The sequence below is a fragment of the Pristiophorus japonicus genome, chromosome 18 (genome assembly GCF_044704955.1).
Source record: "Pristiophorus japonicus isolate sPriJap1 chromosome 18, sPriJap1.hap1, whole genome shotgun sequence".
Classification (NCBI taxonomy): domain Eukaryota; kingdom Metazoa; phylum Chordata; class Chondrichthyes; family Pristiophoridae; genus Pristiophorus; species Pristiophorus japonicus.
Window position 1 is genome coordinate 15,577,247 of NC_091994.1, and position 21,906 is coordinate 15,599,152.

A 21,906-nucleotide genomic window follows, 5' to 3' on the forward strand; every position below is an offset into this window, starting at 1 on the left:
CTCCTCATCAGTCCCCAGTGGCACACATTTTGCAGGGTCTTTCGGTTTAATTCACTCACTGTTTTACTGGCTGTGAAGCCCTAGGGCTCAGGCGGGCTTGTTTGACATCACATTTGGAAATCATTTATTTAATCATATAAAGCATTGGTAGTCTCTTGGGCAGCTTGTTAATGAAATGTTTATGATTTTAGACTCAAACTTCCCCCCCCCCCACCTCCCTTTCTCTGCCCCTTACCATGACTTCCCCCGCCCGGTTACAGCAAGCTGCGACTGAGCCGGGAGAGCAGATTTGCAGTTGGCTTGCAGCAGCAGCATGTCATGTCCTGTAGATACCGTTGCCGTGACAACAGCCTCGGTAGCTCTAATTGTATTGATGCCTTGAAACAGCGGAAGTTGACACGAGGCCTGAAACAAGAAACATTCTGTTGCCGCTTGTTTCCTGCTTTGATCCAAAGAGTGCTGGCCTTTCGCAGACAAAATTAAATTACTTGCAGGATTGGCACCGTATATTTTTGTCGGCGCACGTGTTACTGGTCCTGTTTGGTTTGAAGATGACTTTGTTTGGCTCCCTCCTTCTGGACAATGAATTGGCCGCTCTGCTGTGAAAGCAGGTATCAGACCACGCTGTGGACGCCTGGTGACTCTTGAGTTTATACAGGGAGGCGGTGAGCCAGACACGGACCAGGAAGGCCCCAGATTGCAGATTGGATGGTGGGGGGGGGTTGTGGAATGGCGCTGTGGTGGAGTGCTACAATTGGCCTGGGTTAGGAAAAGAGGAAAATCTGAATCTGTTCTCACTCCTGATTACGTTAAACCGAGGCCTCGTCTGACCTCTCGGGTGGACACAAAAGATCCCATGACACGATGACAAAGAAGAGCGGGGGAGTTCTCCCCCGGTGTCCTGCCCAATAGTTATCCCCCAACCAACACAACTAAAGAAAGAAAGAAAGACTTGCATTTCTATAGCACCTTTCATGACCACTGGACGTCTCAAAGTGCTTTACAACCACTTTTGAAGTGTAGTCACTGTTGTAATGTGGGAAACGCGGCAGCCAATTTGGGCATAAGCAAGCTCCCACAAACAGCAGTGTGATAATGACCAGAAAATCTGCTTTTGTTATGTTGATTGAGGGATAAATATTGGCCAGGACATCAGGGATAACTTCCCTGCTCTTCTTTGAAATAGTGCCGTGGGATCCTTTATGAGAGAGCAGACAGGGCCTTGGTTTAACATCTCATCTGAAAGACGGCACCTCCGACAGTGCAGCACTCCCTCAGCACTGCACTGGAGTGTCAGCCTAGATTTTTTTTGTGCTCAAGTCCCTGGAGTGGGACTTGAACCCACAACCTTCAGACTCAGAGGCGAGTGTGCTACCCACTGAGCCACAGCTGGCAAAGAAACTGATTATCCGGTCAATGCTGTTTGAGGGAGCTTGCTGTGCACAAATTGGCTGCTGCGTTTCCTACATTACAACAGTGACTACACTTCAAAAGTTCTTCAGTGACTGTAAAGCGCTCTGGGATGTCCTGAGGTCACGAAAGACGCGATATAAATCTTCCTTTCCTTCTGAGAGGGCGAACAGCGTCTTGGTTCAAGGTCTCCCCCGAAAGGTGGCACCTCCGACACTGCAGCGCTCTCTCAGTACTGCAGTGGGGTGTCAGCCTGGGCTGTGCACTCGAGAGCAGGCCGCGATCTAACTCAGCACATGCGCGCCCTTCAGTCAGACTATGCCCAACGCGAGAAAGGTTATTAGATAGAATTGGAAGTCTCAATGAATAGATCAAACAGCCTGGGAATGTAATGTGAAGTGCTCTTAATGGCTTTTTATTCGGGGCAGAGTTTTATTTTAAAAAAAAGGATGGAAAAAATATCAATAGAAAGAAGTGGGGTATTCAGCTGTGCACAAACTAGAGTAATGTGCTGGTTAGAAGTGGGCACCTCAATCGCAGAGCCACTGCTTCATGCAAATGAGTGGGTCCTATTCAGGAGCGCGGCCTCCCCTGTTTGTGATTGCTCTGATTGGAGTGTAGTCTTTGTACTCTAATTACTCTCAGGAGATCTGTCCCCAACCTCCCCCTCCTTGTCCTGCCCCCGTGTGAATGACTGTGATACAAAACATTGGGCTGTTATTGATAAAGAAGCTGTGTGATGGGATCGCCGTGTGCACACACAAAGAAGATCAGCTGCGCAGCCAGAGGGTTTGCGATGTAAACACTGCGCTCTACGCAAGAACATAAGCACTCGGAGCACGAGCCGGCCATTCGGCCCCTCGAGCCTGCTCTGCCATTCAATGAGATCATGGCTGATCTTCGACCTCAACACTTTCCTGCACTATCCCCATAATCCCGTAATATTCAAAACTCTATCGATCGCTGTCTTGAATATACTCAACGATTGAGCATCCAAAGCCCTCTGGGGCAGAGAATTCTAAAGGTTCACCACCCTCTGAGTTTCTCCTCATCTCAGTCCTAAATGGCCGAACCCTGTATTCTGAGACTGTGACCCCTGGTTCTAGTCTGCCCCAGCCAGGGGAAACATCCTCCCTGCATCTACCCTCTCAAGCCCTGTAAGACATTTGTAAATCCTCCTGCCTCTCTCCTGTGAGCTGTGGGTAGGGAATCGGTGCCAGTCCTGGCGAGTCGCTTGTTTTTCTCGCTGCGCCAGTTCAGATGCCAGCTCAGCTGATGGACCTTCTTTCTGTGTCGTGTGCCTTTTTCTTCAAAGCTTCTTTTCCCTTCTCTAATCTAAAGGTGCTGTAGCAATGTCAGCCATGATGTTACAATGTCAGCTGCGGGTAGCACACTCGCCTCTGAGTCAGAAGGTTGTGGGTCCAAGTCCCACTCCAGGGAGTTGAGCACAATAAAAATCTAGGCTGACACTCCAGTGCAGTGCTGAGGGAGAGCTGCATTGTGGGAGGTGCCGTCTTTCTGATGAGACGTTAAACCGAAGCCCTCTCCGCTCTCTCAGGTGAATGTAAAAGATCCCATGGTGCTATCTCAGAGATGAGCAGTGGCGATATCCCCGGTGTCCTGGCCAAAATTTATCCCTCAATCAACACAACAAAAACAGATTATCTGGTCGTTATAGTGCTGTTTGTGGGAGCTTGCTGTGCGCAAATTGGCTGCCGAGTTTCCTACTTGCAACAGTGACTACACTCCAAAAACTGCTTCATTGGCTGTAAAGCGCTTTGGAGCATCCAGTGGTCATGTAAGGCGCTATAGAAATGCAGGTCTCCTTTTCTTTTCTTTTAGCATTGCCTTGGCTGGGAACAGAGCAGAAAACAAATCTGTTAGCTGAAAAGCAGCCACCTTGGTAATTGGGATTCAGCATGGGACCTTCTTATCTGTTTACATTTTAAAAATCTCATCCTTGTTTTCAAATCCCTCCATGGCCTCGCCCCTCCGTATCCCTGTAAGCTCCTCCAGCCCCACAAGCCCCCGAGATCTCAGCCCTTCTCCCATTTGCGCACCCCCAATTTTCAAATTTCAGCCTTCAGTTGTCTCGGCCCTGAGCTCTGTAATCCCCTCCCTACACCTCTCCGCCTCTGTCTCCTCCTTTAAGGAGCACCTTAAAACCCACCTGTTTGTTTAAGCTTTTGATCCCCTACCCCCCCCCCCCTCCCGTCTTAATATCTCCTTCTGTGGCCTGGTGCCAAACTTAGTTTGATAGTCGCTCCTGTGAAATGCCTCGGGGTGTTTTACTACATTAAAGGCGTGCTATAAATGCAAGTTGTTGTTGTAGCTCAGTGTCACTGTGGGTGCTGTATTTAACCATCAGGCAATTGGGACCATTCTTCACTGATTTAAAAAGAAACAGTTAAAGTATTCAATTCGAATACAGTTGACGGGAATATTTTCCCAGTCGTTGCAGCATCATTTACCTTGTATGTACTGTCTGGTGGTGGCTATTGAAGTGTAACAGCTTGAACTGCATTCGACACACTCCCACCTATTATTTACTTCGCGTTGTCATTTAGATTATTGCGAATCCAGAGGGACGGCATTCATTTCTCAACCATTTTCCCAATTTCCAGCTCGACGATACAATCACACATGCTAATGTTGAGAGGAGATGCGAGCATGGTACCACTCTGGGACACACTCTGGCGCAGCTCAGTTGCCAACCAAGAAGCTTGAGCTGAGCACAAAGCTCTGGAGACTGAAGCAGCCCGAGGCATTCCTCCTCCTTCATAATGCACACACTTCGTCATTTACAAACGCCTTTCTGTTTGGAGTGTTACCGCCGTCTCCTGTGTTGTGGCCATTAACCACCTCCATTTTCACCACCGAGGGCTATTATTGCAGCTCCATGTCATATTACATGGAATTTACAGCACAGAAACAGCCCATTCCGCCTAACTGATCCATGTCAGTGATTATTGTCTTAGTGGAATTGCCCCCCCCATTAAAGTCCATTGCGGCCTCAAATGGGACAGTAATAAGACCTTTATGACCGGGGGGGGCAGGCAGATGGGCCAAACCATCAGAAATTGCCCCTGGGCCAGGGCGGTGAAAACAAGTCATGCCCCGTGTTCCTACCCCGTCGGGCACGTGATGCCCTTACTGCCCCGTGAGGGAAATTGGCCCGCAGGTGTGGAGCCGCCGCCCATTGGTGCCCCCGACAGTTTTTCCGCGGTCGCCATTTAATTTTAATTATCGGGTGACTCGGCCCACGGGTTCGGCGGGGCCCCCAACAAGGCAGTCCGACACCCCCTCTTGGGTGCCAGGCTGCTGGCCCGGCCAAAGCCCTTCCTGGACGCCACTAAAGTGGCTGCAGAGATCGCAGCGGCCCTCCCCTTTAACTGAAGGGGAGGGACGTTGCCACGCATTAGCACGGTGCTGGTGACACCGCCCGCCTTCCGCCTCGCTCCCGACGCATTTCCGCCCTTCAGCCAAACACCACCCCAAAAGAGGGCAATTCTCCATCGATTCGGGCGGGGAATCACCACTTAATTCGAATTATCTGCTCTATTTGAGGCGGAGGACAATTTCAGCCCCTTAGTGCGTTACAATGCTTGGCGCAGACTGTCCCACTGCTGCCTTGGTCAGTGTTGCGCCCATTTTACACCCGAAAAAGAGGCACAACATATATCAGTTCCTACCCCATTTACTCACTCCTATAAATAACCTCCTACACCGCATTTACAACGAGGCAATTATGCAGGTTCCTTTAGTGTAAATCTATTTCTGTCTAGCTAACCCTCTCTAGCTATCAATCTAGCTAGCCAAGTAACCATTTAATAAAAAGTTTTGTACCTGTACAATTTTAAAGATCCTCTTTGGTTTTTGACTGGTCCAATAGCAGCCAATCAGACTGCAGAAAAGCAGGTGGAAAGTGGCCATGACAGTTTACTAGTGTGGAGACCATTATTATGGTATGTGGATGTCTGGTGTGGCTGGAAGTGCAGAGATGATTAGTGTTAGGTTTCCATCTCCCCTTGGCAACAGATACATGTCACACACAAACCTGGAATCTTTTTGCTTTAATGTATATTTTTTATTCACTTTCCAAAGTTACTTTTGAATTTACTTCCACAACTGATGAATTCCGGATCATAACAACTTGCTGCGTAAAGAACTGTCTCCCCTAGTTCTCCTGCCAATTATTTAAAAGCTGTGTCCTCTGGTTATTACCCCTCCTGCCAGAGAAAACAGTTTCTCCCTATCTAATCTATCAAAACCATTTCAAACTTTGAACTTATATTAAATCTCCCCATAAACTACTTTGCTCTTAAGGAGAACAATCCTAGCTTCTCTAATATTTTCACATAACTGAAGTCCCTCATCCCTACCATTCTAGTGAATCTCCTCCGTTCCCCCCCTCCAAGGCCATGCTAAAATGTGGTGCCCAGAATTGGACACAATACTCCAGCTTGGGCCTAACCGTTGATTTAAAAGAATATAAACATTTTTTTAAAATATTCGTTCTGGGATATGGGCGTCGTTGGCAAGGACAGCCTTTATTGCCCATCCCTAATTGCTGTTGAGAAGGTGGTGGTGAGCCGCCTTCTTGAACCGCTGCAGTCCTTGAGGTGAAGGTTCTCCCACAATGCAGTTAGGGAGGGAATTCCAGGACTTTGACTTAGCGACCATGAAGGAACGGCGATATATTTTCAAGGCAGGATGCTGCGTAACCTGGAGGGGAACTTGGAGGTGGTGGTGGTTCCCCTTATAGTCGATAAAATAGTTTATTCAAATTAAGAGGTACAAATAGGCCCTAGATCATGGACCAGGGTAATTCTGACCTTGTATATGTACCTCATTGACACGGAATAAGTTGGGCCGCTACGCCACTGTGACGATAGTTGGGCCCAACTCCACACAGATTGAAGACCCAAACTGTCCCAACCAAATACGATGAAACCGTAGCAATCTCAAAACTTTACACACATGTTTCTTTTGTTGCAGGCAGAGATCGTGAAGAGACTGAGCACAATCTGTGCGCAAATTATCCCTTTCCTATCTCAAGAGGTAAGCTTGTTTTTCTTGTTACTAAATGATATTGTTACATCTTATAAATATGGGGTGAGGGCTTTGCCCTCGAAGTGGTGTTTGCTATTTATTCTGGATGCTTGTTTGTTTACGTGGCAAGGGGTAAAATCATCCCGAGATCAAACTTTCCAAAAACAAAAGCACTTCAGTAAATCAATTTAAAAAATACATATTTAATAAGGACAGTCATTGTTGAGACTCTTGATCACTAATTGATGCTAGACCCTCAATTATTGTTAAGTACACATTGTAAAGTCTCTCTATCACCTACTGGGCCTTACCTGTACAGTCACGCTGTCACTGACTTGCCTGACCTGTACAGTCACGCTGTCACTGACTGGCCTTACCTGTACAGTCACGCTGTCACTGACTGGCCTTACCTGTACAGTCACGCTGTCACTGACTGGGCCTTACCTGCACAACCCCCCCTCTCACTGATTGGGCCTTACCTGTACAATCCCTCCTCTCACTGATTGGGCCTTACCTGTACAATCCCCCCCTCCCCCCCCTCACTCACTGGGCCTTACCTGCACAATCCCCCCTTTCACTGATTGGGCCTTACCTGTACAATTCCCCCCCCCCCCCCTCCCCATACTCACTGGGCCTTACCTGCACAATCCCCCCTCTCACTGATTGGGCCTTACCTGTACAATCCCCCCCCCTCACTCACTTGGCCTTACCTGTACAATCCCCCCCCCTCACTCACTGGGCCTTACCTGCACAATCTCCCCCCTCTCACTGATTGGGCCAAACCTGCACAATCCCCCTTCTCACTGATTGGGCCATACCTGCACAATCCCCCCTCTCACTGATTGGGCCATACCTGCACAATCCCCCCTCTCACTGATTGGGCATTACCTGCACAATCCCCCCTCTCACTGATTGGGCCATACCTGCACAATCCCCCCTCTCACTGATTGGGCCATACCTGCACAATCCCCCCTCTCACTGATTGGTCCTTCCCTGTGCAGACCCTCTATCAACAGCAACAATGGTGATGGTGTGGCAGAGGTGAGACAGTATTAAAGCTGGTCCTATTTTGTTTTTAAATACTTTGTCATTTTAATGATTATTATTGTTCTGGTGAGACAGGACATCACATTCTTTTGGAATAAATGAATTATTCTTTTTATCTTGCTTGCCTGTTGGTTCTCTCGTTTTCTCATTAAACCAGCTTGCAAAGTCACAAAATGGCTGTTGACTTAGGCAATAGTTCCACTCAGCAGTTATTTATATAAGAACGAATGTTCATCTTTAGGGCAATGCCAGAGGGTGATGTGTAAACTTGTGTAACAGTTGACTGCACTTGTGTCAGATTCACCATCGGGGATTTTGTGTCAGCACCGAGGGGGGAGGGGAAGATGGAGTCTAGTGTATTTTAATTCGAAACTCAGTGAAGCGTGTAACACGCTCAGGCAGCAGAGGTATTGGCAGCTCATGAATTGACACAGGGCTGTGGGGGAAGATGGTTTAAAGGATCACATTCTCTTTGAACAGTGGTATTCAGCATCCGTACCGTGAGTAACAGTGCAGCTGGATAATAAGCCTATGGTTCTTGTACCTTGCCTAAGTTAACTCTTTATTCTCCCGAAAACTGATATGGGCACCTTATGACGGGCTCTTTTCGTGTGGTTCTGCGGGGGGGCCGGTTCCCGTGGCTTGGCTCTCGTGTGGGGTTGCCAACCTTCCAGCATTGTCCTGGAGTCTCCAGGATGTAAGGATTTTAGGGGGCGACATTGCCCCTTTGTGTGACGCCCATTAGTGCTTCCGGGGCTGGGGGGGTGCTACCAGGGTGCGAAGCAGTTTTCGCCCGAGGGGGGGTGGTGGGGCGCTACCGGCTCCTGGGAAATTGCCTGGGAGTTTGTGGAGGCGCTGTCATGTCAACAGCCCACCCCGCGGGTAACACCCTGGGCCGCCGTGCAACCAGCGACGATGTCATCGCCGTGTGCGCCAAACCCTTCGCCCCCCCCGTGGCGACCCCTTAGCGCCCGGCAGGGGATATTGCCCCACGCCCCGCCAGGCTGCCGCGAGCGGGTGTCGGTCCCAGCTATAGATCACGCTAAGTTCTTAAGAGCCCTGTCACTGCCATTCTCACGCCAGACTGTCGCGCCGAAGCGCTCACTGTAAGATCCACGAGTTAGCGTACGGAATCCGACGCGGGCTGAGCAGGGATGAGCTGGGCCGGAATGGGAAGGCTGCTATCCAAGTCCGTCTGTTTTTATAGCTTCATTTGAAAGAGGAATAAAAGCAGGGCCTGGGGCTGGGCATTCGAGCGCAATGCAAAGAATAAATTAAAATTTCGGGGGAAGAAACGTCTGTGATCACTGCGTGTAAGCACATTGCAAACGATGCTGCACTCAGCCAGAAACCCTTTATTTTTATTCAGCGAGGCAGGCCAATCCTTATCCGAGGGATTGGAACACAGATGCACAGTTCCCAGTTCCAGCAATGCAGTGCAAACATCCTTGGCTCACATTTCAACAAGTACAGTCCAAACATCCTAAACCGCCATTTCCTGCAGAAACAGTGCAAACACTCTCATTAAAACCAGCGTGTAAATAGACCCGGCGACAACAAAGGGCCTCCACACTAAAGCTACAGTAATTTGCACAGGTCAACAAATTGGTCCCTGGGGGAAAAGGGGGAGGGATGAGAGCAAGGTTCCAGGTCCTCGGGGGGAGTGGGGTGGGGGGGGGGGGGAGGGGAGGGGGGAAGATTTCCCCAGTGTGCGATGTATCACAAAGTCATTAACGTGTTCTTTGCATGTAAATCTCCCCCCACCTCCATTGGCTTGCCATTCTGCGGTTCCTGTTGGGAGAGCGGGCGTGCTTGGGGGTTGGGGGTGGGCAGCTCTGGCGCCCTACAAGCCAACAGCCTGCGGGCAATCTCCCTCAACGCCCGCATGTGAAGCACATCCACTTGAGCCGGGGTCCCGGAGGGCTGTTAGCGCCCGTGGAACTGTACCCCAGCACCACCTGCAAAAGGGGGCCGGGGGCGGGGGGAGGAGAAGAATATCAGAGGGCAAAATATGAAAAATAATAAGAGGCAGTAATTATCTCTCCCTGTAAATTTTCAAACAGTTCTAAGAAAAAAAATAGTTTAACCATTTGAAGCACGGATATTGCGATCAAATAAGACCAAGTAGAAGCAGATGCTACACTGAGCCCGTGGCTCCAGATGCAGGCTAGATGACAGATATGATTAAAGAGAGTGCCTAAGAACTGGGAGCACATAGTCCTTCACGGTTGATTTGACCTGGCTGCAGGTATTGATATCTTGAATGTCCTCCGGTGCTGAATTCAGAGTTCATTTAATCAGTAAACAAGCATCTTGGCCCCCCAAGCACTGCCTGACTGCACAAACTAGAGAGAAGGACCCTCCCCAGCCACTTGACGATATTGTCACGACATCGAGTTGTGTCCGGGCCTGGTCGATTCACTCACCGGGTAGTTGGAGGCAAGAAATATTTGTGACATTGGCTGTGTTGTAAAACAAAGTGATGCTCTCAGCTTTCAGTATGTTTCTTTCAGTGTGCTTATTGCCCCAATCTACTCCATTCCTGTCCGGAAAGTGCCCACTCATGATGGGGTATGGTTCCATTGGTACTGAGAGCGCTGTAATACACCATCCTCTTACTGAAGGTGCCAACTTGCCCTGGGGTACCACCCCACTGCTTCTAATAATGCTCCAGTTCACCGCCCTCTCCTGAAGGTACTGACTCTCCTGGGATACCATCCCACTGTCGTGATAATGCTCCAGTTCACTGCCCTTTCCTGATGATATCGGCACTCTAGGGTAGCGTTCCAAAGGTCCCAGAAGCCCTCGGCTACCAATCCCAAGTGGCTTAGACAGTAAATGTTGGCAGGCTGTTGCGCTAACACAGGAACAAAAGAAATCGGAGCAGGAGTACGCCTCGAGCCTGCTCCGCCATTCAATAAGATGGTGGCTGGTCTTCTATCTCAACTCCACCTTCCCGCCCCATCACCATATCCCTTGATTCGCTTAGTGCCCAAAGATCTATCAATCGCAGTCTTGAATACACTCAACGACTGAGAATCTGGGGTAGGGAATTCCAAAGATTTACAACCCTCCGAGTGAAGAGATTTCTCCTCATCTCAGTCCTAAATGGCGGACCCAGCTCTGCTGGGCATTACTGCTGCAATCTCCACAGGATCACACAGGATGTGCAGCACAGAAACAGGCCTACTCCCTCATGTGCGTATCTATCTTCCCCTGAAATGTATCTATACTATTCAGTTCAACCACTCCCTGTGGTAGCGAACAACCACTTTCTGGGTAAAGAGGTTTCTCTGAAATCCCTTTTTGATTTCTTGGTGACTATCTTATCTTGATGGCCTCTAGTTTTGCTCTTCTTGTAAAACTGAGATGAGGAGGAATTTCTTCTCTCAGAGGGCTGTAAATCTGTGAATTCGCTGCCTCATAGAGCTGTGGAAGCTGTGTCATTGAATAAATTTAGGACCGAGATACACAGTTTCGTAACCGATAAGGGGTTTTGGAGAGCGTGCAGGGAAGTGGACCTGAGTCCATGATCGGATCAGCCATGATCCTATTAAATGGCGGAGCAGGCTCGAGGGGCCAAATGGCCTACTCCTGCTCCTATTTCTTATGTTCTTATGCTCTTCCCCACTAGTGGGAACACTCTCTCTGTATCCACTCTATCAAAACCTTGCATAATCATCCCTCAGCTTTCTCTTTTCAATAAAAAAGATACCTAGCCTGTTCATCCTTTCCTGATAGATATAAGCTCGCATTTCTGGTATCATCCTTGTGAATCTTCTTTTGCACCCTCTCTAGTGCCTCTGTGTCCTTTTTATAATATGGCGGCCAGAATTGTACGTAACCAAGGTTCGATAGAATCTGTCCTAACTTGGTGCCCCAACGTATACTTCCTCGCAGGGGCCATTGAATAGGAATACCGTCTGGAGCTACAGTGGGAAAGCTGGCTGATTTATTTCTCACACTGTAGCCCAGAGGTACTGGGACTAACTCGTAGGGGTCGAAATTCGGTACCTACCGCCGTTTTTGAGGCGGTGTCTTTGCCTGAGTGCTGGTTTTACCGCCAGGCGTTAAGTGCAGGCTCAAGCTGCCAAATTCAGTTTTTACGCTCAAAGATGAGAGAGCAGCGCTAAAATGTGGCGCTGTACACTCACCCTCGGGCGGGAGCTCAGGAGGCCGATTGAATTTCGCATCGGGAGGCTGCCGCCATGACGGCTGGAAAACGGGAAGAAAAGAGAAGGAAAAAAAAAAATAACTAAAACTTCTCCGAACCACACACACACTTCCCCACTCTTAAACCTAATGAAAACATGCAGAAATAAATAAAGAGAGAAACTTACCTTCCTTTCTGGGCGATTCAGCCAGAGAACCGCTCTTCAACCACCACATTTTTCAGGCTGTACGATCGCCTGCCGGTACAGCAGCCGTACAAAGCAAATATCGCGACAGAGGCGACAAAGTGGCGTTGTACGCTGGATGACGTCACCACACAGATGATGTTAGCCGGTGCAGCATTGCCTCTTGGTGGCTCTGCCAAGGAACCAACTCATTTTCAGCCGGGACATTGGCGCCCCTTACCGACAATGGTAGGCCTTTGCTGCCCGTTTGCCACCTACCGCTGGCGGTAACAGGCAGTGTCCACAACCCAATTTCAACCCCGCAGTGTCCTAACTGCTGCTTCAGCTGAGGTCAGGTAACCAGGAATTGAACGTGTAACCTCCCCGGTTATATGGCTCAGTACAACGCAGGGTGAACAACTTTTCCTCCTTGCTGTGCCTGATCCTGACGGCTCATTGCCGCTCTTCCCGAACCCACTGGCTGGCGTGCCGATGTGGCCAGGGCACAGTGTTCTAGTGCTGAAGAAGATTGCGTGGGCTTTCTGGCAGTAACCACTGTTCTTCGGTAAAATGCAGTTGGAAGTGTCAAGAGATGAAACTATTAAGTTAATGAACTGCCCAGGATTAATTGTAGTGTTGAACCTGGGGTGGCCAAACACCAAATCAGTTTGACCCACGAGAAGCCACGCTATTAAAACCTTGTTAAGGACAGCCGAGGATATTGGATTTATTGGACGAGTCTTACTGCTGTGTTCCCTGTAACTGCCTGTTTATACTTGGGTGAATTCATGAGCCAGCAGATCAGAGGAGAAACAGCCTCTGCTTGGATTTTTTCCAATTTTTAAGATCTTTATTTCAGTTCCTTCATTTGGCCAAAGTAGACGGGGCGGAGGGGGTGGGTGGGGGGGGCGGGGGGGAAGAAGAAATCGGAAGTTTACAGCACAGGAAGTAGCCATTTGGCCCATCGTGTCCATCCTGGCTTTTTGCTAGAGCAATCCAAAACTGATGCCACTGCCCCGCTATCTCCCCAAAGGCTGGTATCTTCTGCTTCAAAAATGAACCAATTCTCCCTGAAAATGCAGTCCCTGCTGCAACCACTTCCCGTGCCAAAGCATTGTGGAAGTGGGAAACAACTATTGAGATGAAAGTAGTGGGAGCAGCAGCAGACTTTTTTTTTAGCTATTTGGGATTCAGGTGTTGAACCCACGTGCGTGTTGGGAATCAAGAACGAGGGGATGTATTCTTAAAATGAGAACTAGGCCATTTAGGTGGGAAATGCGGCTGAGGCGGGTAAATGGAACCGAGGTGCAGATCCGTCATGATCTGATTGAATGGCGGAACAGGCTCGAGGGACTGAATGGCCTGCTCCTGCTCCTGTGTTATGGTGGGATTGCCGTGTCTCTGGCTTCCCACAGGCTCCACCATTGGCAGTCGTGTCTTCCGCTATCCAGACCGCAAGCTCCTGAATTCCCTCCCTCAACCTCTCCACCTCTCGCCCCTCTCCCCCCTCCTTTAAGATGCTTCTTAAACCTTACAATTAGACCAAGTTTATTTGTCACCTGTCCTGCTATCTCCTTATGTGGCTCGGTGTCAAATTCTGTACGCAACCGCTCCTGTGAAGGGCCTTGGGACGTTGTGCCACATCAGAGGCGCTATATAAATGCAAGTTACTGTTGTTGACCTTAGGAGCAGTGACATCAGATAATACAAACAGGAGCGCCCTTGCGACCCTGTTAACTAATATAAAATGCTGCTGAAGAAGTCCAATTCACTTAGTGGCCAGTAACTTAATATTGAGGTAGATACATGTTCTTGTAATGCAGCCCGCCTTCAGTCTTGTATTTAAAAAGAAAGCTTTGATTGCAGCCCAGGCAGGAGTAAAGGGCACCATTGTTGGCCTCAGCACCCCTGGGCCGAGAGGATAAAATCAGTCAGGGTTCCAGTTACTGATCAATTCTTTAAAAAAATTACTGCGGGTGCTGGAAATCTGAAAACAAAAGCAGAGAAAGCGGGAATAGCTCAGCAGGTCAGGTATCATCTGCGGAGGAACAGAAGTGGACTATTCAGATGTTCAGAACCTTCCACGGGACCTACGACCTAAAACAGCGCCTTCTGTTTCTCCACGGATGTTGCCTGACCTGCTGAGTATTTCGACCCTTTTCTGTTTTTGTTTCTAATCACTGATTGCTATCCAGCGACTTCTGCTGTAAGTGTGAGCGTGCTCGTGTGTGCGTGTGTTCGCGCGCATGCGTGTGTGTGTGCATGTGTTCATGTGCACATGTTCGCTCATATGTATGTGTGTGCATGTGTCGCGCATGTGTGCTCGTTTGTGTGTGTGTGTGTGTGTGTGTGTGTGTGCGCATGTGTTCGCGCGCATGTGTTGTTTGTGCACATGCGTTCGCCCCCGCGTGTGTGTGTTCGTGCGTGTGCTTATATGTGTGTGGACCAATGATCCCCTTAATTATTTTTGGGTGCGTGGCCCCTGTCAGTGGCTGCGCGGCCCATTCACTTTTTCGCGCAGGCGCGAAGTTTAACATTGGAAAAGCTGTTCCCGGGCTGCGCGGGACTGGCGGAGAGCTGCGCGATCGTGTGGCCACAAGGTCGTGTGGCCGTGGGGTCACGTGGCCACGAGGTCGTGGGACCGCGGGGTCATGTGGCCGTGCGGCTCAGAGGGAACGTTAGTGCCGATGTTAATTCGCAAATGTGTTAACAAAATAGACAACGCTGCATATTCTTTTACCTCCTTCCCAGCCCTCAATTCTTTGTGCCAAGGACTTCCATCACGGATGTAAAATGCAAACTCCTGTCTGCTGAAGGAAACAGCAAGCCTGTGACGCAGTAGTGGGGACAGATTTGCGGCCAAATGATTTAACACTAGATCCCTGTCATTGAGTTTGAGCTTCATCCAGTCACCAACCTTCTGCAGGCCTTTTGCCGAATACATCAAACAGTAACGGTGACATGAAGCTCGACAGGAAATATGCAGTCAGGCATAATTTACAGACCAGGTAATAGGGGGAATATGAATGACTCTCATTGTCTGTGGTTACGAAGAGCAACAGGCCAGGAATGAAGCCCTGGGGCACCTGGTCTCTGTCCTGACCCTGGCTAAGATGCTGCTTGCTACGGTAGTTTACATAGTGGAATTTTGAATTACCTAATTTTGCTTTGACAATTTTATTGACTTTTTCTTATTATTGTGATGATAAATTATGGGATTAAAAATCAAGATAACCAGTGTTTTATACACTGTGTAATCACTGTATAAACAGAACCACAAGTTCACTAGAAAAGTATTGATGAGGGAGGCCATTCGACCCATCATCCAAAGGCACACCTTGCCACCTGCCCAACATTGCCCATATCCTCTGTAGTAATGCTAGTAAAACTGAGTCGTTCTTCAGGTTGACTCTGTGCTTGAACCCTTCCAATCAAGTTTCTGCCCCTGCCACAGCACTGAAATGACCATACTCCTTAAACTTGCCTTGTGTCAGCTGTGGCTCAGTGGGTAGCACCATCGCCCCTGAGTCAGAAGGTTGTGGGTTCAAATCCCACTCCTGGAACTTGAGCACATAAATCTAGGTGACACTCCACTGCAGTGCTGCACTGTTGGAGGTGCTGCCTTTCAGATGAGATGTCTGTTCTCTCAATGGATGTAAAAGATCCCGTGGCACTATTTTTCGAAGAAGAGCAGGGAATTTATCCCCGAAGCCCCCGCCAATATTTATCCCTCGTTCAATATAAGAAAAAAACAGATTATCAGGTCGTTATCACATTGCTGTTTGTGGGAGCTTGCTGTGCGCATATTGGCTGCCGCGTTTCCCACATTACAACAGTGACTACACTCCAAAAGTACTTCATTGGCTGTAAAGCGCCCTGAGACGTCCGATGGTTGTGAAAGGCGCTATATATATCCAAGTCTTTCTATCTATCTATATTTGCAGTCGGAGACTTCCCGCGGACGGATGCCTCTGATCGGCCTAAAATCTACGCACTTACCTTCCGCCTTGCGATCCACGGTGACTTGAGCTCCGGGGCCTTTAGGCATTGGCCTGCATAGAGCCCCACGTATCCCAGGGGCGCAGGCAGTTTGCAAAAAACGCAACTCTCTGCCCGCAGGGATGCGGTGGATCTGTCAAGAACAGATTGCAAGTTCGGGGTTTTAGCGTATGCGCAGTGCACGCCTAAACCCAGAACTTGCGCGGCCCCTATGAGCGCATGCGCACTTCGTACGCGCCCGTAGGGGCCGCAAGTTACGGCCCATTATTTGAATATCTCGTATCCTTCTACAAGGTTTCCTTTCAGTCGCCTCCTTTCGAGTCTAAAGTTTCCCATTTTCTCCGGTCTTTCCTCATAATTCAGTCCTTTCATGCCCGGATGCCTCTTGGCTTTTCTCTGTACCACCTTCAGGGCTACAATGTTTCCCTTGTGCCTCGGTGACCACCACTGAACAAAGTGCTTGCGTTGATAAGCTGGAAGAAAAAGAAGCTGCTTATGTCGGCAAATGCTGGAAACTAGACTATAAATAAGATAACAATCCGTGGCAGACACACATGGAGATGGATTTCTGGCTCTGCGTGTGTTGGGGAACTCAAGATTTGTCAAATGATGTCGGCGCTCGTTTTACCCACGTAGGAACTTGTCAACGTCAGCGGGTTAGTTTAATTGATTCTGTTTTAACAAAGTCAGGCTTGCTGGTGAAGCAGCCCGTGTTCCTGTGGCTCAGTGGGGGGGGGGGGGTGGGGAGAGCTGCACTCTGAGCCTCGGTTCCAGCTTCTCTCTCAGCTGCAGAGCTCCATGGACGTGGTATCAGCAAAAACCTCCCTAGAGTTTGGCAAAGGGCTGTGGCTATTACTGTCTGGAGTTTGTTCTCGCATTAACGCCTCGGACGGTGTTTTGTGGCAGTCAGTCAAAGGAAAGAACGTGATTTTAAGTTGACATTTTATCTCGGGGCCGTTTCCTAAACTCGCTCTGGTTCATTTTACGGCAGCATCAGCAGCAGGTGGTCCAGGCGATCGAGCGTGCCAAGCAGGTCACCATGGCCGAACTGAACGCCATCATTGGGGTAAGTGGCCTTCTGTAAGAAATTGTGAATTGGAAGAAATAACTTGAGGCCAAAATGTCTCTTCAGACTGGTGTTAGAATTGAAGATTCATTCCAGGGTACAATAGGCCAAAGCGACTTGAACAGTGTGAACATAAATAACTGATAACAGGCAGCTCCAAACGTCCGAAGGCCAAGAGTGGCTCCAACCTTGGGAGGATAAATGTGAAGAGGAGGGTCTCATCCAAGAGTTGAGACAAAGAACTCGACATATCATAAATTAACTGTCCATATCCTACACCAGGCCCACCCCTAAAAAGAGAATAAAAGAAATACCTAGAAGGCGTTTCAGGACAGACAGGGAAAGTAAGAACTGTTCGTGCCACCAGTTGTCTGTCCGATCGGGACTAGTACCAGCTGCTTGTCATGGTCATATGTCGACTATGTCTATCCTGATTGTGTATTGTCTTTGACTATATTTGAACTACCACTCCCTGAATAAAATACCTTATAACTCCTAAGACACTTTGGGTATCTGTGTGTGACCTGTGATCCTAATCTTACACTTCTCATATACGCGGGTTCATAAGAACATAAGAAATAGGAGCAGGTGTAGGCGATACGGTCCCTCGAGCCTGCTCCGCCATTTATTACAATCATGGCTGATCCGATCATGGACTCAGGTCCATTTCCCTGCCCACTCTCCATAACCCCCTCTGTCTTAAATTTATTCAATGTCCCAGCTTCCACAGCTCTCTGAGGCAGCGAATTCCACAGATCCACAACCCTATGAGAGCAGAAATTTCTCCTCATCTCAGTTTTAAATGGGCGGCCCCTTATTCTAAGATTTTGCCCTCTAGTTCTAGTCTCCCCTATCAGTGGAAACATCCTCTCTGCATCCACCTTGTCAAGCCCCCTCATAATCTTATACGTTTCAATAAGATCACTTGTCATTCTTCTGAATTCCAATGAGTAGAGGCCCAACCTACTCAACCTTTCCTCATAAATCAACCTCCTCATCTCCGGAATCAACCTAGTGAACCTTCTCTGAACTGCCTCCAAAGCAAGTATATCCTTTCGTAAATATGGAAACCAAAACTGCACGTAGCCTCACCAATACCCTGTACAACTGCAGCAAGACTTCCCAGCTTTTATACTCCATCCCTTTTGCAATAAAGGCCAAGATACCATTGGCCTTCCTGATCACTTGCTGTACCTGCGTACTAACCTTTTGTGTTTCATGCACCAGGGACCCAGGTCCCGCTGTACTGCAGCACTTTACAATCTTTCTTCATTTAAATAATAACCTGCCCGTTGATTTTTTTCTGCCAAAGTGCATGACCTCACACTTTGCAACATTATACTCCATCTGCCAAATTTTCACCCACTCACTTAGCCTGTCTATGTCCTTTTGCAGATTTTTTGTGTCCTCCTCACACATTGCTTTTCCTCCCATCTTTATATCGTCAGCAAACTTGGCTACGTTACACTCGGTCCCTTTCTCCAAGTCGTTAATATAGATTGTAAATAGTTGGGGTCCCAGCACTGATCCCTGCGGCACCCCACTGCTTACTGATTGCCAACCCGAGAATGAACCATTTCATGTGTGAGGGAGCGGCTGCAGCCTAGGGGAATTTCATCGGGTCCATAAACGTGAACACCACTGGGGCATCGTGGTGACTTTTACGCCCAAGTCATCAAGTCAATGTTTGTCTTTTGATTCGCTCTCATTTTGCTGCCCTTGATCTTGTTTGGATTAAGCTCCTACTCCTGAACGTGATGCTTCCTGCTGGGGCACAATTCTCTGCAGGCTGACAGCCTCCTGATATCCTCCGCTTTCTTTGTGTGAGAGACAAGATGATGAGTTTTGCTGATTGAGGCAGTGGGGGCGGGGGTGGGGGGTGTGGGGTGGGGCGGGGGGGTGCGAGGGAACATCACATTTGAGCCTGTTCCTATGCTCGGGTAACATTGATAGATTTTGGTTAATCAAAAGCCAACGGTGGGTGTATGGAGTTAGGTCACCGATTAGCCATGATCTCATTGAATGTCTGAACAGGCTCGAGGGGCATAACACTGGAGAGTCACTGCAAAGCAAAACCCCTTTGCACCAACGCTAGAGTCACATAGAATCATAGAATGGTTACAGCACAGAAGGAGGCCATTTTGACCAATTGTGCCGACTTTAGTTTGAACAGCCAACCTTAGTTTGACCAGGAGTTGAATTAGGATCGCCATTTTTCTTTTTTCCTGGTCCCAAATCGGGGCCAAGTGGTGGGGCTGCATTTAAAAAGGAAAGCTCTCAATGAATGGGCTAAATGGACCTTCTTGTCCTTGCACGGACAGGAATGGAGCCACCTGTGCAAACATGGAGCGGTTCCACATTTGCGCCCCCCCGTATGTGAAATGCAGTTGCTTGTGCCAGCGTCCAGCATTTATTTCAAAATGCAATCTCCCATCAGGCTTTCCCCTTTATCAAAATTAACAGCTGACCATCCCGAGAACCGACCAAAATGAATGATCTTGTGAAATCAAACATGTACACAGCGCTTTCCCATTCTCGTATAACTAGCTGGACAGGGTTATTGAGTTATTCGAGTTTAATTACGTTTATCCAAAGTATTAATTACAGCTAAATCAGTGAAGCCCTAATTGAGTTGTCCATGTTCCTGCCTTTCTGCTCAGCAATCTCCCATAAAATTCATCGTGTGTGTCACAATCTCAGCAATGTTATTATGCCCTCTTAAGTATAGGGGTGTGATTTGCACACTGATCCGATTTCCAAGCTGAATTTCACAGCGGTCTAATAAAAGGCCCTATTGTCATGTAGCCATGTGCGATCGTGGCCAACCGAGCTGATAGAGTGACGGTGTGCCGCACTGACTCGTTGCAGTGTCACTTTGCCCCCCCCGCCCGCCCCAATTTTCTCCCCTTGCATTTGGAGGGAGCAGACCCTCAATTTGATGGTGCAATTTGAAGGGCACTGCCCCCCCGCCCCCCTCCACCTCAGCTACTCGCTTAAGTGACCATTCTTCACCCACTGCAGTGTTCACCAGCAGGCTATTTAACTGCAGTGGCCATCACAGCTGACCCTGGCCACGCCCTCATCCAACGTCCACACACGTTCACCGATTAATGATCAGCAGCAAGAGCCCGGGCTGATATTTCTTTTGTTCCTCTTCCCCTGCCCTTTCCTTAACCCATCATCATCATAGGCGGTCCCTTGAACGAGGATGACTTGCTTCCACGAGAGTTCACAGATGTTTCAATGAAGGACCCGCTATTCCAGTCCTGAACTCCAGTTGAGGGGGGTGGAAGATGCCTGTGCGTGGATTTTTTTAACGTCTGGTGACCGTTGCACACCAGCCACCACACGGGCTCGACAGAGCTAGGCCTTTATCCAGTGGCAAGGGTTAACCAGGACGACTGGAGACCAGCTCTGCTGCATGGACAAAGTGCGCACACACATCGCAGTGTGGGCTGGTCCGTGCTGCCCCTGGGCCCTCGGCTCTTCTGGGCCCCGTACCCTCATTCGCCGCACCTTCGCCCATGATGTTCCAGGGCCCAGCGCTCCAGCTCTATTTATAGCCCCGACCTGCAGTGGTGTTAACCCGATATTAAGTGGAAACAGTGATGGAAAAAAGATTTTGAAACAATGTGGGAGAAGGGCGCATTGCTTTATTAAACCGCTCTACGCTCTTCAAAGGGCTGTGTTGTTGTGCTAAGAGATTGTGCAGAGAGGCCTCGATCCTGCAACACCTGTTTAGAAACTGCTGAGATAACCTGTGGAGCACGCCAGTTGAGCTGCCTCGGTGTTATTTTTAAATAGATTGTTACTCATGTCTCCCTTGGCTCAATGGGTAGCACTCTCTCCTCTGAGTCAAAAGGTCGTGGGTTTCAGTCCCACTCCAGGCATTTTGAGCACAAGCTCTAGGCTGACACGCCAGTGCAGTGCTGAGGGAGCGCTGCAATGTCGGAGGTGCCGTCTTTCGAGTGAGACGTTAAAATGAGGACCTGTCTGCTCTCTCAGCTGGATGTCAAAGATCCCATGGTGCTCTTTTGATGACGAGCACGGGAGTTATCCCCAGTGTCCTGGCCAATATTTATCTCTCACCAACATCACTGAAACAGATCATCTGGCCATTATCACATTGCTGTTTGTGGGAGCTTGCTGTGCACAAATTTGCTGCCGCGTTTCCCACATTACAACAGTGAGTACACTTTGTGAAGTCCGATGGTCGTGAAAGGCGCTATATAACTGCAAATTTTTGTATCAGCCTAACTAATGGCCCAGCCCTTTTGACATGTTTGAGCGCAATTTTTGTTAGTTTTTGTCATGACGCTAATTCGCTGCCTTTGTATAAATTCTACTGATTTTTATTCACATAAGCATCCTCACTTACAGCAGCAGCAGCTCCAGCACCTGTCCCATCATGCACCTCCAATCCCGCTCACTCCGCATCCGTCAGGACTCCAGGCTGCAGGAATTCCTTCAATCAGTGGTGGCCCCGGTCTCCTGGCCCTCTCCAGTGCCCTGGGAGTTCACGCCCATCTTGCAATGAAAGAGGATAAGAACCATCTGGACATGGACCATCATAGAGGTAAGGGAACTAAGTTGTATTTGGCAGGTGTAGAGGAAAATCAGAAGAACCTGTTCCTTAATGTGTCAGCTGTGGCTCAGTGGGCAGCACTCTCGCCTCTGAGTCAGAAGGTTGTGGGTTCAAGACTCACTCCAGGGACTTGAGCGCAAAGAAATCTAGGCTGACACTCCAGTGCAGTGCTGAGGGAGAGCTGCACTGTCACAGGTGCCGTCTTTCGGATGAGACGTTAAACCGAGGCTCCATCTGCCCTCTCAAGTGGATGTAAAAAAAATCCCATGGCACTATTTCAAAGAACAGGGGAGTTATCCCTGGTGTCCTGGCCAATATTCATCCCTCAATCAACATAACAAAAAGAAACAGATTATCTGGTCATTATCACATTGCTGTTAGTGGGAGCTTGCTGTGTGCAAAGTGGCTGC

The 21,906-nt window shown here is 48.8% G+C and overlaps 1 protein-coding gene across 8 annotated transcripts in view; it reads left to right on the forward strand.

The window, feature by feature from the left end:
• LOC139228566 (transducin-like enhancer protein 4) overlaps nucleotides 1-21,906 on the forward strand; it is a 211,216-nt gene that overhangs the window by 67,899 nt on the left and 121,411 nt on the right. For 5 of the 8 annotated variants that reach the window (XM_070859683.1, XM_070859689.1, XM_070859687.1 and 2 more), the window contains exons 5-7: nucleotides 6,409-6,471; nucleotides 16,837-16,911; nucleotides 21,292-21,487. In XM_070859683.1, the coding sequence (XP_070715784.1) occupies nucleotides 6,409-6,471; nucleotides 16,837-16,911; nucleotides 21,292-21,487 (334 nt within the window). The remainder of the gene's footprint in view (nucleotides 1-6,408; nucleotides 6,472-16,836; nucleotides 16,912-21,291; nucleotides 21,488-21,906) is intronic. The other 3 variants (XM_070859684.1, XM_070859688.1, XM_070859691.1) reach the window with 1 other exon arrangement.